Source organism: Labeo rohita, chromosome 5 (assembly GCF_022985175.1).
Source record: "Labeo rohita strain BAU-BD-2019 chromosome 5, IGBB_LRoh.1.0, whole genome shotgun sequence".
NCBI lineage: Eukaryota > Metazoa > Chordata > Actinopteri > Cypriniformes > Cyprinidae > Labeo > Labeo rohita.
This window is the reverse complement of record NC_066873.1, coordinates 9,417,142-9,430,524: the sequence shown is the minus strand read 5'-3', so window position 1 is coordinate 9,430,524 and position 13,383 is coordinate 9,417,142. Positions and strand designations below refer to the sequence as shown.

Here is a 13,383-nt window from a genome sequence, read left to right as displayed (position 1 = left end):
CTTACAGCTGAATGATATGATATGTGACCCTGGACCACAAAACCAGTTATAAGGGTCAATTTTTAAAACTGAATAAATAAGCTTTCCATTTATGATAGGAAAATATTTGACCGAGATGGATTGAAAATCGCTTTTAAAGTTGTCCAAATGAAAGTTCTTACCAATGCACATTACTAATCAAAAATTCTGTTTTGATATATTTACGGTAGAAAATCTTCATGGAACATGATCTTTACTTAATATCCTAATGATTTTTGGCATAAAAGAATAATTTTGACCCATACAATATATTGTTGGCTATTGCTACAAATATACCCTGCTTAAGACTGGTTTTGTGGTCCAGGGTCACATATGGAAACTCTGTAATTAGATGTTTTTGATGGGAATTTTGTAATAAGAGTGTTCATATGAAAGTCTATCAAAGCACAGATCAGATCCATAAGCCATAAAAAAATACATTTTACATCACATTTACACAATGTGATAAAACTGTGAAGAAGCTTATTGAAGTTCATTGCAAGTTAAGGCTGGGACACACCAAGGCTCTTGTCAGACCGTCTGGGCAGTCAGGGAAAGTGAGAACTCTGATTGGATGCCTAGTTTCGTGAACAAATGTGATGAAAACGAGTAAGTAAATGAAGGCGGCACAAATAAAAGGCTGTTCTGATGTTATGTGATCTTACCCAAGCATTCAACAACATGAGCCGCTTAAATTAATAAAGTTATCAACATAACCGATATTCAAAATGGTAAGCAAGCACTGCTGTTTTTACATTTCATATATCTGCGTTTATCTCGTATATCTTTGTTTCAATTTCTTCATTGAATGAGGCATATATGCTATTAAAAGCTGCTGATATAGACAGCTAAATCATTTCATGCAGGTGCAGAACGCACGTGTTAGATTGCAGTCGGCTGTAGTCTGTGTGGTGTGTTCAAACACAGCTTTTTGTCCAGACGCTGCCGACGCTAGGCGACAACACCATCGGCTTTCGCCGCCGCTAGTTCTTTTTTGAAGTCGGCTTGGTGTGTCCTGGCCTTTAAAGGGATAGCTTACCCAAAACATGAAAATTCTGTCATTAATTAGTCACTCTCATGTCGTTCCAAACCCGTAAGACCTTTGTTCATCTTCAGAACACAAATTAAGATATTTTTGATGAAATCCTTTTTATTCAGCCCTCTTGACTTGTAAGATGTTTTGTTCCAGAGAACAACATTTTGTAAAAAAAAAATAAAACAAAGGCATCAGTACACTATTAGAGAAAATGTATGAATACACCTTTTTTGTAATTCTGAGGATGTAAATTGATAAATAACAAAAAAATAATAATAATTTGGCTCTAAACGTTCATGTTCAAAATTATTCAACCCCAAAAGTCAAATATGGTGCAGAATCTTTTGTTCTTTTAAACCACCAATTATGCTGTTTGGAAGTGTTTAGAAACTTCTGTGACCTCTCTACTGCAATTTTTTTGCCTGAAAAAGATTTCAGATCACTGTTGATCTTTGGTTTTCACTTTGCCACAGCTTAATTCAAATTCAACCAAATATTTCCAGTGAGAATTAAATCTGGAGACTGAACAGGCCACGCAAAAACATTCTATGACTGATTTCTGAACCAAGCATAAGTAGATTTGGATGTATACTTTGAGATAATTATCCTGCAGGAAATCCACTGATCATTAGCTTCAGTCATTTCACCAAAGGCATCACAATTCTTGCCAAAATGCCCTGCTATTTTAAATAATCCATGATGTCCTTCATACAGTCATGATTTCCACTTCCTGCTACAGTAAAATGCCCCATAACAGGACTGGTGTGATCTGCTTATAAGCTTTGTCTTTTTTTGCACCAGACATACCAATGATCAATGGGGACAAAAAGTTCCAGTTTGGTCACATCACTCCATAAAACATTCTTCCAGAACTCCACAGGTCTATCTAAATGAATATTTTAGCATGTTCATATCGGCCTTTTTGTTCTTCTTGGTCAAGATCTTGCAAACGCGAGACATGAAGGCCATACTTGTCTAGTGTTCTTCTTATACGCTGCACTGAAATGTTTTTCCTCTTTCCTCTGCACATTGCAGGTTTTTCCTCTTTCCTGCACATTGCAGGTTTTTCTCAGTTGCTCTGATCAAACATTTTATGATATTGTGCTTTTTTGTTCAACATCCTCAAAAGTTTTCTAGTACAACACATTTTAAACAAGGAATAAGGCTGCCAGCTGTGTCTTTAGGAACTTTTAATGTCTTGGAAATCTTCATGTGTTAGACTTTCTAATATAATAAAATTATTTATTCTCTATCGCTTCTCTATAGCTTTTGTGAGGGCTCTTTTGACTTTGTCATACAGTGCTGCTTGATAGTTTGTGAACCCTTTAGAATTTTCTGTTATTCTGCATAAATATGACCAAAAAGTTCATCAGATTTTCAAGTTTTGAAAATTGGCAGAGAACCCAATTAAACAAATGAGATGAAAATGTATACTTTGTCATTTATTTATTATGAAAAATGATCCAGCATTAAATATTTGTGAGTTGCAAAAGTATGTGAATCTCTAGGATTAGCAGTTAATTTGAAGGTGAAATTAGAGTCTATCTGTTCAGAAGTGTTTTCAGTCAATAGGATGACAATTAGGTGTCAGTTTATTCCCTGTTTTATTTAAAGAACAGGTATTTTTTAAAGTCTGATCATGTTTGTGAAAGTGAATCATGGCACAAACAAAGGAGATCTCTGAGGACCTCAGAAAAAGAGTTGTTGTTGCTCATCAGGATACAAAACCATCTCTAAAGAGTTTGGACTTCACAAATCCACAGTCAGACAGATTGTGTACAAATGGAGGAAATTCTAGACCACATTTATCCTCCCCAGTAGTGGTCGAACAAAGATCAGTCCAGAGAAAGATGTATAATAGTTTCCGAGGTGGCGAAGAACCCCAGGATAACTTCTAAGCAACTAAAGGCCTTTCTCACGTTGGTTAATGTTGTGAAGTTCATGAGTCCATCATCAGGAGAACAATGAAAAACCATGGTGTGCATGGCAGGGTTGCAAGAAGAAAGCCACAACTCTCCAAAAAAACACTGCTGCCTGTCTGCAGTTTGATAAAGATCATGTGGACAAGTGTTTTGTGGACGGATGAGACCAAATATAATTTTTGGTTTAAATAAAAAGTGTTATGTTTGGAGAAAGAAAAACACTGCATTCCAGCGTAAGAAAAACCTTATCCCATCTGTGAAACATGGTGGTGGTAGTATCATGGTTTGGGCCTGTTTTGCTGCATCTGGGCCAGGATGACTTGCCATCATTTATGGAACAATGAATTCTCATAAATTATACCAGTAAATTCTAAAGGAAAATGTCAGGACATCTGTCCATGAACTAAAAGAGAAAGTGGGTCATGCAGCAAGACATCGACCCCAAGCGCAAGTCATTCTACCAAAAAATGGTTAAACGAGAACAAAGGTAATGGTTTGGAACGACCGAGTCAAAGTCCAGACCTTAATCCAATTAACGTGTTTTAGAAGGACCTGAAGCAAGCAGTTCTTAGGAGGAAACCCACCAACATTACAGGGTTCAAGTGTTTCTGTACTAAAATGGGCTAAAATTCTTACAAGTCATTGTGCAGGACTGATCAGCAGTTACAAAAAACGTTACCTGCAATTACTGCTTCAAAAAGCAGTCACAACAGATACTGAAAGCAAAGATTCACATACTTTTGCAACTCGCAAATATTTAACACTGGAGCATTTTTCTCAATAACTAAATGATAAAGTGTATATTATCGTCTTGTTTGATTGATTGGATTGGTTGATGTTTTGCGTTATATTTATGCAGAAATATAGAAAATTATAAAAGGGCTCACAAACTTTCAAGCAGAACTATATTTGCTACTCAACTTCAGCATATGCATGGGATAAATGAACACTGCCCTCCAAAAGTTTGGAAACGCCCTAGAAAAGTGGGGTTTTGGATAATATTGGCATGAATCCTTTTTAATTTGTGATAATTTTGCACTGATAAGGGACAACACAAACTACGAAAACATATTTTATTACATAAACACTTTATACATAGAAAAAACTTAAACTTTCGATTCATCAAAATATCCACCATCAGCAGCTATTACAGCTCTGCATAATCTGGGCCTAAATTCACTGTATTCTAAACTTAATTGGCAATCAATTGTTGAAGCTATTAAGGTGTGCTGACCCAAAAATCTTTTAAAAACCTGGGCCAAGTTTAAACCAGTAACCAGGCATCACACCTGGCAAAGGGGCGTGTCTGACTTTGACATGTATATATAGCCATTATTATGTAATCAAAATGAAAATTATTATTGCTGGTCTTCAATGATAATGTCAGGTTACTTTAATGTATTTGCACCAAAAAAAATTATAAGGATTTATGCTGATATCATCCAAAAACCACACTTTGGCAGGGGTGTTTCAAAAACCTTTGGAGGGCAGTGTATGTGTAACATACATGTGCCTGTTTTTTTTTTTTTTTTTTTTTTTAGAGAGTTTCTAAAGGTTTAATTGTGTTTTAAGACAATTTTGTTCCCTACCATAAAAATAAGTGTCTTAAAAACAGCAGTGTTGAATAGGGGTTGATGAATTATGATATTAATTATGACATGGCTTATTAAAAAATACTAGAACTCAAAATCATTACATTATATATTGATATTATCACTTTTAATATGTCAATGAACTGTTGTAGATGCAATTTATATGAAGTCCTGGATCTTTAGAAAAGCTTGTATTTGTAAAGTCAAGTCAAGTCAAGTCACCTTTATTTATATACCGCCTTTAACAATACAGAATTGTGACAAGGCGGCTGTACAGTATTAAATAGGAAACAGTACATCAACAATGCCAAAGGCAACATTAAACACTCACATTATAGGTAAAGGTAGTTAATCAAAAACAATAAAATAAAATGCAATATTGTGTTAAGAGAAAGTGTCCCCAACTAAGCAAGCCAGAGGCGACAGCGGCAAGGAACCAAAACTCCATCGGTGACAAATGGAGAAAAAAACCTTGGGAGAAACCAGGCTCAGTCGGGGGGCCAGTTCTCCTCTGGCCAAAGTTCCCGTGGTCTTGTGCCGACAGCCGTCTAGGTGATGTGGTCTTTAATGTGGATCCGTCTCTGGGGCTCATCTAGTTGATGTGGACTCCGCTGACATTCAGGGCTGTAGAGGTCGTCTCTAGGTGCTGATCCACCGTCTGGGCTGGGTTCGGACTGGATCCGGGGGACTGCAGTGACCATCTGATCTGGATACGGACTGGATCTGGTGGTTAATGTGACCTCGGAATAAGAGAGAAACAGACTAATATTAGCGTAGATGCCATTCTTCTGACGATGCACCGAGTACATCGGGTGTTATGGGAAGTGTTCCCGGTTCCGGTTGACCTAATTAGTGCAGCCTAACAATCCTTTAACGGATTTGAATTATAAGAATGTGGATTTGTTATGTGTAAGCAAGGTTAAAGAGATGGGTCTTTAATCTAGATTTAAACTGACAGAGTGTGTCTGCGTCCCGAACATTGTAGGGTAGATTGTTCCAGAGTTTGGGTGCTAAATAAGAAAAAGATCTGCCGCCCGCGGTTGATTTTGATATTCTCGGTTTAAAAAAGGGCAGTCTCTGGTGGGTTGAATAATTTCTGTACAAAGTTTCTTTATCCTTACATGCTATCCACCTTATTTTTTAACACGGAAGTATGCCTATGGGTGAAACCTCTGGTTCATTAGCCGCTATAGGGAAATAATAAGAATAACAACATGCAGTAAACAGTAAAACTGTTCGCACTACAAATCAGTGTGTTCATAATTAAGATAACACATTAAAATAATATCGTAAGCAAAATTATGAGAAACGCGGATGAGACACATACAAATGGCTGAACCCACTCTTGTGGGAAAAAAAAGGTGGATCTATATAAAATTATTATTATAATTTTTATTATTGCATGGTCACTTGCAAGACATTTAAAATAAGCTTGTTCAAGCAATATTTCTATGAAAAAAATATATACATCAGTAATAACATTGTTCATTCATATCATGAAGCTTCTGCTTAATATTTCAAGATGTTCGTGACAGTATATTTACCTTTATCAGGTATTGCGCTTGTACTAGGTGCATGCTGGGTGGAGATTGATGAGGACGACAGGTGAGATTCCAGCTTGGAGACTGGAACAACCTGTTTTCATGTTCCAGGTAACAGGGGAAGGGCTTAGTGCATTTAGATCAGTAAAGAGGTCTGGACTTGTTTGACATATTGTCAGTACAAACCTGCAGATAGTTGTTCTCTCATTCTGTGTACTGTATAATGCTCAGACAGATAAATGTTCATTTTAATTCATTTTTGTAATAATTGCTTGGAGGCATTGCTTGGCGTACCCTTAAGATATGCTCTGTAGTGAAAAAGTTGCGCTTTGATAGAAGACGTATTTGGCTTAGATCATTTGTTTAAACTTATTCTCAGTAAGCTGCTGACATGTAAGATGGATCTGCTGTCTTCAGGACTGGTGGTTTATTTATAGAAACAGAGATGACTCCAGTGTGGTGAGTATGACTTTAATTCTCCATAATTAGCAAGTGAAGATTTAACCGAACACTTTTTGTTTTTTATTTCAAATGATTTCTCCATTTGGTATTGTAATGATTCTAATATTATAATTGTAAAGTTGTTCTGTCCCTTTAAGTCAAATAATGTTTCCACCAGACTAATCACAGACTATTTTGCATAATTCTATTTATGTAATGCTGTTTTTATACCTTTTTTTTTTTTAATTTCTCAAAATCTCATGTTAAATATTGTCTGCGATCTGTTCTAATTGTTTTGTGCTGCATAATGTTTTGCAGGGGTGATTAAGGATAAACTCACAGCCTTTTTTAAAGGTTTAACAAGATTTAATGACACAATGACCCACTTCCTGGCCTGCATGTTCACATTGCTTCAATTATGCCTGACAACCTCTAAAGGTAGCGCTAGTGCATCTGAACTGTGATTTCAAACCTGATTAGAAGTGGAACAGATATGAAACGCAAATAGTAACCTTCCTATGTAACCTCACAATGCAAATATATAATATAAATACTATTTAGTTGCATGCACAGGCCCTGTTATTGTCAGTACATGTTTGCTTTTTAGCATTTATTCGTATATTTTTCTCATTTGTTTGCTTTGTAATTAATGCTTCATTTACTTTTTTTCGTACTTGTTTTAGCAATACTTTCTCCTCCAAAGAATCTGACTGTGGAAATATTGGATTTTAAGGCTACAGTTGAATGGCTTCCTGGACAAGGAAATCCTCCTGACACTAGATATACCTTGGAGTTTATAACTGCACAAAAAATGTAAAGAGAATCTTTTGCGACTTGTCAAATAGATCGTTTAAAATCATTTCTTGTACTCATGATGGCTTTTTAACATTTTTTGATAGGGCTGGAGGAAAGTGGAATCGCTCTGCAAACTGCACTAACATAGCCGTACTAAAATGTGAACTTACGTTTGATTGGCAACCAAATGAGCTTCACTGGAATTATTTTGTGAGGGTCCAGGCAACATTTAAAGGGACAAGCTCCAACTGGACAACTACAACAAAGTCTTTCCAGCCATATGGAGACAGTAAGCTCAAATATATTATAAAAGACTTTCAGAATTATTGTCATACATTGTTTTTTGTGTGTTTTTTTTTTTTTTTAGCAAAGCTAAATAATGCTCTTCTGAAATGGTTATGTTTGACTTTCTATTGGATTATTCTGCAGCACGCCTGAGTTCCCCAGATGTAAAAATCTCAGCTGAACAAAAGTCCATTACAATTAATTTTAGTCACTGGCTGGAATCAAAACCAGAGGTCAAACCACTGGAATACCTGCTGTATCTTTTCGAGAACAGTCCTGCAGAGGAATCAAAGGTACTGCATAATATTTTTTGTCATGTATACTCACTGTTTATTACAATGAAATTTCTACATGCATGAATGCATTACTTTACTACAATCTTTTTTTTTTTCTTTTGTAGTTTGTAGCACTGATATCATCCTCAGAGTCTCCCTACATTTTCCATGATATGCCATCTGGCAAGAACTACTGTGTCAGTGTTTCTGCAAGTCATCAACAAGTCTTGAAGAGCAACAGTTTCAACACCACCAAATGTTTGTTTCTATCAGGTAATGATGTATTTTTATTTTTAATCTGTCTGAGAGAGAGAGAGAGAGAGAGAGAGATTAATATGTTTATTCAGCAAGGATGCATTAAACTGACCAATTTCCTCGAAACTACAAAGCAGCACTGTTTTCGACATTAATAATAAGGATCAGAGCTGGGTAGTTTACTTACAAATGACGAAAATTGTAGTTAGTAGTGTATTTTAGGTAATATAATCAGACTACGTTTTGATTACTTTTAGATTACTTTTGACCTATTTTGTTTGTCACATTGATTTAAATATGATAATGATAATTGTACCATATTGACATAAAAATACAAAGAGTAAGACAATATATTCTATTTGTTGTTATTAACAACATGAAGTGCATTAAACATTATATTAGGTCAAGGTTTTCCAAACTGGTGTTTGTGAAGGAACTGCAAAGGATTTAGGAGTTTAATGAAAAACTAATAATTAATTAAGTCATAAAAATGTTACATTAAAATAAATCATTTAAAACTTACTAAAAAATGAAATAATTTATTTGTTTATCTGCATGTCATGGGACCATAACCAAGGTCAGAGAATCAATGAACATGCGCATGTGATTCTTAATTATTAAAATATTTATTTTAAAATCTCAGGAGTACTTCAAGTAAATGTCTTAGGTGAAAGAGGATCAGATGACAAAAAAAGTTTGTAAATTTGCACATTTTAATATGTTTGAAAGACAAAAGCCTTCTTCCAAAGACATAGAAATGCATGGTAAATAACCTAACTGATCGTTAGGTTATTTCAGAAAGGAACATAAAAAAGGAATTAGGGAGAATTATGAATAAATTATTGCTATTGTATAAATAATATGTAATAATGTAATCCATAAAAAGTAACTGTAGTCAGATTATGAATATTTTCAAATGGAATTTAATCTAATTACAACTACTTCATTTTTCTGATTGCGTAATCCAGATTACATATAATCAGTTACTATCCAGCTCTGATAATGATAAAATGATAAGAAATATTTCTTAAGCAGCAAATCAGCATATTAGTATGATTTCTGAAGGATCATGTGACACTAAAGACTGAAGTAATTATGCTGAAAATTCAGTTTTGCATTACATTTATACAAATATATTAAAACAGTTATTTTAAACAATTTTACTGTATTTGTGATAAGCCTTGGTGAGCATAACTTTACTTTAAAACATTGCAACTTTATTACAATGGTATTGTATGTATGTTAATGTGTATGTATGTTCTTACAGATTCTGCTAGAAGCTTTGTGCTACTGCTGTGCATTGTGGCCATGCTGCTGATTGCTTTTTCAACGGCGATTGTTTTCCTTTTTGGATGTTTTCACCACATGAGGCTTATAAACAAGATTTATCAGAAGCCAGATTCATTGGTATATACTTCAATTACGTTACTTGATTTTTTTGAACATACACATTCCAAGATATTTTTATATATAGTATCCACCGTATTCTTCAACACGGAAGTAAGCCTATGGGGGAGACTTCCTGTTCATTAGCCGCTATAGAAATAACGAGAAGAAAAACAACATGCAGTAAACGATAAAACTGTTGCACTACACACCAGTTTGTTCATAATTAAGATAATACATTAAAATAATATGGTAAAACACAGTCATTTGCAATATCAAGCAGCAAAACGAGATGTTTCGGACAGCTAAAAATAGCTAGATGCAGATGAGACCGGAAACAGACACATACAGTGCCCTCCACAAATATTGGCACCCTTAGTAAATATGAGCAAAGGCAGCTATGGAAATAAATCTGCATTATCCTTTTGATCTTTCATTTAAAAAAAATCACAAAATTCTAATCTTTCATTGAAGTAAAAAGACAAAAAGGCGGGGGGGATCCACTTTTGTAACATCTTTAGTTGATTGGAAATTCTTAATTATTGCCCTGATGGTGGAAATGGTGGAAATTTACTCCTTGTAATGGACAATTTTCGGAATTTGGCCTTTGTGTTACTCATATTTAAAATCCTGTGCAACAGGAAGTTATGGCTGGACAGTTTCATGCTCCTAGCTCCACCCTTGTGTTAAAAAAAATATGTAAATATGAATGGGAATATATTTCAGAGATATTTTACTCACAAGAATTTCTAGGGGTGCCAATAATAAAACATATATTTCATAATGAAATTTCCCCCCCAATTTCCATCGTTTAACTTCAATGAAAAGTTTTTTTAATGAAAGATCAAAAGGATAAAAATGCAGATTTATTTCCACAGCTGCCTTTGCTCATATTCACCCATATTTGTGAAGGGCACTGTAACATTTACAAATAGCCACACTTACGGGAAAAATAAGATAAGCCGCTTTTTTTCTATTTTAACTGGTCTTAAAGTCATTTTTGTGGATGTATTTATTTATTTGGTGCATTAACTAAAGTGAATTAATAAAACCTTATTGTGAAATGATAGCAAACAAATGCAATGCTTGGCAGAGGTTCACTATCCTTTACAATAATACTGTGTTTTTATGTCCTTTACAGATTGTTATTTCAAAACCTATATGGGTCCTAAAACAAAACCCTGTGGTAACCCAGCCAATTACCGTGGCCCATCCAAAAGAAGATAACTCAGAGGACTATTTTTCTTCATCAGAGGAAGACTACAAGGATGGCCCTCTGTTGTATCATTCGAGAGAAAACCTTACATCATTGATGGCCAGTGTCGACCCACCAGAGCAAGCTGAGGAGGCTAAGACATACAATCAGTACACCCTAGCTAATGATACGGTAGATAGTGACGAAAACGTAATATCGGAAAAAGATGATGACAGTATGCATCCAGATAGTGAATCTGGATCTTTTTGTGCTTGTACTTCAAAATGTTCAGGATTATCCAGAACACTAGAAACGGTTACTGTGAACATGTCTGTGAACTCAGAGATTGATGGATATTGTGCAGAAGAAACTCTTCCGTGTTCTTCTGGCAGTGACTGTGAAAGAGAAGTGCTTGCTGAGGAGGAGGAGGAGGAGGAGGACTTCTTCTTTCCTGATTCCTTCTCAGACAGTGGTTATGAACCAAGGCATCTGTATTTATGAACTTCCAAATCTCTACTAACTAACTCTTAAAGAGGATCTACATATGCTGAACATATAGTCTGCAAACAAATTCAAGCAAAAAATGTTCCACCTTAAATGTTCCACATGAGCCATGCAAGTAGACATGCAAAACTCAGAATATCTACTGTACTGAGCAGATGCTGATGTAGAAACAAAATCTGGGAACTGTCCGTTAACATTCCCTTTTGTCTCAATAGCACAGTTTTTTTTCCTGCAAGAACTCCCTCCTGCATCAGGAACTCTTGGATCTTCCAGATATTATGCTCTGTACACAAAGATCTCTTTAGACTCTTAAGCTGAGCTCTGTATGGTAGAACAGAAGGAGCTTTGGACCTAAACGTTGTTGCCCAGTTGAGGTACTGTGGAAATGTGCCTACTTCAGGAGTAAGTTGAAACTACACATTCTGCAGCATGTTACTGTGAATCACATGGCTATCAGTCTAGTCGATAAATGGCCATTCAGACACTAAAAACAGACTCCAGGTGCTACATGAAGCAATTTAAGATGTAGTGCAATACCTGACTGACCTGAAGTAGTGGACAATTTAAATTCTAAGTGTATTCTATATTATGCAAAATACATACCATAGTTCTGGTCTGAGACCACTAAAGTGAAAATCTCTCTATATATAAAGATGAAAATTACTAATAAACAACTGCTAAATGGTAAATGGTGGTCATTCCAAAAATTCGGTTTACATAATATAACTTAACTGTTAAACAATAACAAAAAAAAACTATTAAAGGAGAAGTTCACTTCCAGAACAATAATTCACATATACTGTACTCACCGCCTTGTCATCCAAGATGTTTGTGTCTTTCTTTTTTCAGTCGTAAAAAAAAATGTTTTTTGATAAAAACATTTCAGGATTTTTCTCCATATAATGGACTGCTATGGTGCCTCGATTTTGAACTTCCAAACTGCAGTTTAAATGTAGCTTCAAATGATCCCAAATGCGGTTGTAAACAATTCCAGTCGAAGGAAGAATCTTATCTAGCGAAACGATCAGTTATTTTCATTAAAAAAAATGCTATTTAAATACTTTTTTAATGTCAAATGCTCGTCTTGTCTTGCTCTGCCTAAACTCTGTGTATTCTGGCTCAAGACAGTTAGGGTATGTTGAAAAACTCCCATCGTATTTTCTCCCTCAAGTTCAAAAATCATTTCAAAATCATCCTACATCGCTGCAGAAGTACCGACCCAGTCTTTGCAAAGTGAACATGCAAAGAAGATCAAACACCCTTAACAAAAAAGGTAAAACAGCGATATAGGTCGGCACAGATAGCCTTGTGGGCATCCCGTGTTCGAATCTTGACTCGAGGATCTTTCCCGATCCCACCCCTCCTCTCTCTCCCACTTAACGGTCAATTATGATCTGTCTTGTCACAACAGAGTAAAAAAAAATGGCAAAAAATAGATCTTTAAAAGTGATATAGGGCGATTTTGAAGTTGAGGGAGAACATGAGATGGGAGTTTTTCGACATACCCTAACTATCTTGAACTGGAAAACAGTTCAGGCAGAGCAAGACAAGACGAGCGTTTGACATTAAAAAGTATATAAATTGTATTATTTTTATGAAAATAACTGATCGTTTCGCTAGATAAGACCCTTATTCCTTGGTTGGGATCATTTACAACTGCATTTGGGATCGTTTGAAGCCGCATTTAAACTGCATTTTGGAAGTTCAAAATCGGGGCACCATATCAGTCCATTATATGGAGAAAAATCCTGAAATGTTTTCCTCAAAAAACAATTTCTTGACATGAACATCTTGGATGACAAAGGGGTGAGTACATTATCTGTATATTTTTGTTCTGGAAGTGGACTTCTCCTTTAATGGCATTATTTTTGAAAGCATACTCTCTTTACAGTATTATTGTGCAAATGCTTAAAATGTGAATATTGCCATTCCCACAATTCTTTTAATAGAATTCTCTGTTTTGTTTCATTTACAAGTGACCCGAAGATAGTTTATAAGATTGAAGTTGATAGTTTGACTCCTGTTTGTAAGATTATTTGTTCATCTCACGGAATTATTACAGTATTTGTAAAAGAAATGTTTGGAAATCTAAAACATTTATTCACTATTGGCAAAAAAAAAAAAAAAAAAAAAAGATA

At 35.2% G+C, this 13,383-nt stretch overlaps 1 protein-coding gene across 1 annotated transcript; it reads left to right on the top strand.

Annotated features, from left to right (window-relative positions):
* The first annotated feature begins 6,287 nt into the window (after positions 1-6,287).
* On the top strand, positions 6,288-12,195 carry crfb12 (cytokine receptor family member B12). Its single transcript, XM_051109209.1, has 8 exons — positions 6,288-6,568; positions 6,869-6,988; positions 7,234-7,363; positions 7,450-7,634; positions 7,775-7,923; positions 8,031-8,178; positions 9,428-9,567; positions 10,688-12,195. The coding sequence occupies exons 2-8, from the start codon at positions 6,928-6,930 to the stop codon at positions 11,240-11,242; spliced, it is 1,368 nt and encodes a 455-aa protein (XP_050965166.1). The 5' UTR covers positions 6,288-6,568; positions 6,869-6,927; the 3' UTR covers positions 11,243-12,195.
* Positions 12,196-13,383: the final 1,188 nt, after the last annotated feature.

Excerpts from the sequence above, each read along its gene's own strand:
- crfb12 (XM_051109209.1), top strand. The coding sequence starts at position 6,928 with ATGACCCACTTCCTGGCCTGCATGTTCACATTGCTTCAATTATGCCTG. Across the intron at positions 8,179-9,427 it reads CAAATGTTTGTTTCTATCAG|ATTCTGCTAGAAGCTTTGTG; the intron begins GTAATGATGTAT and ends ATGTTCTTACAG. Across the intron at positions 9,568-10,687 it reads ATCAGAAGCCAGATTCATTG|ATTGTTATTTCAAAACCTAT; the intron begins GTATATACTTCA and ends TGTCCTTTACAG.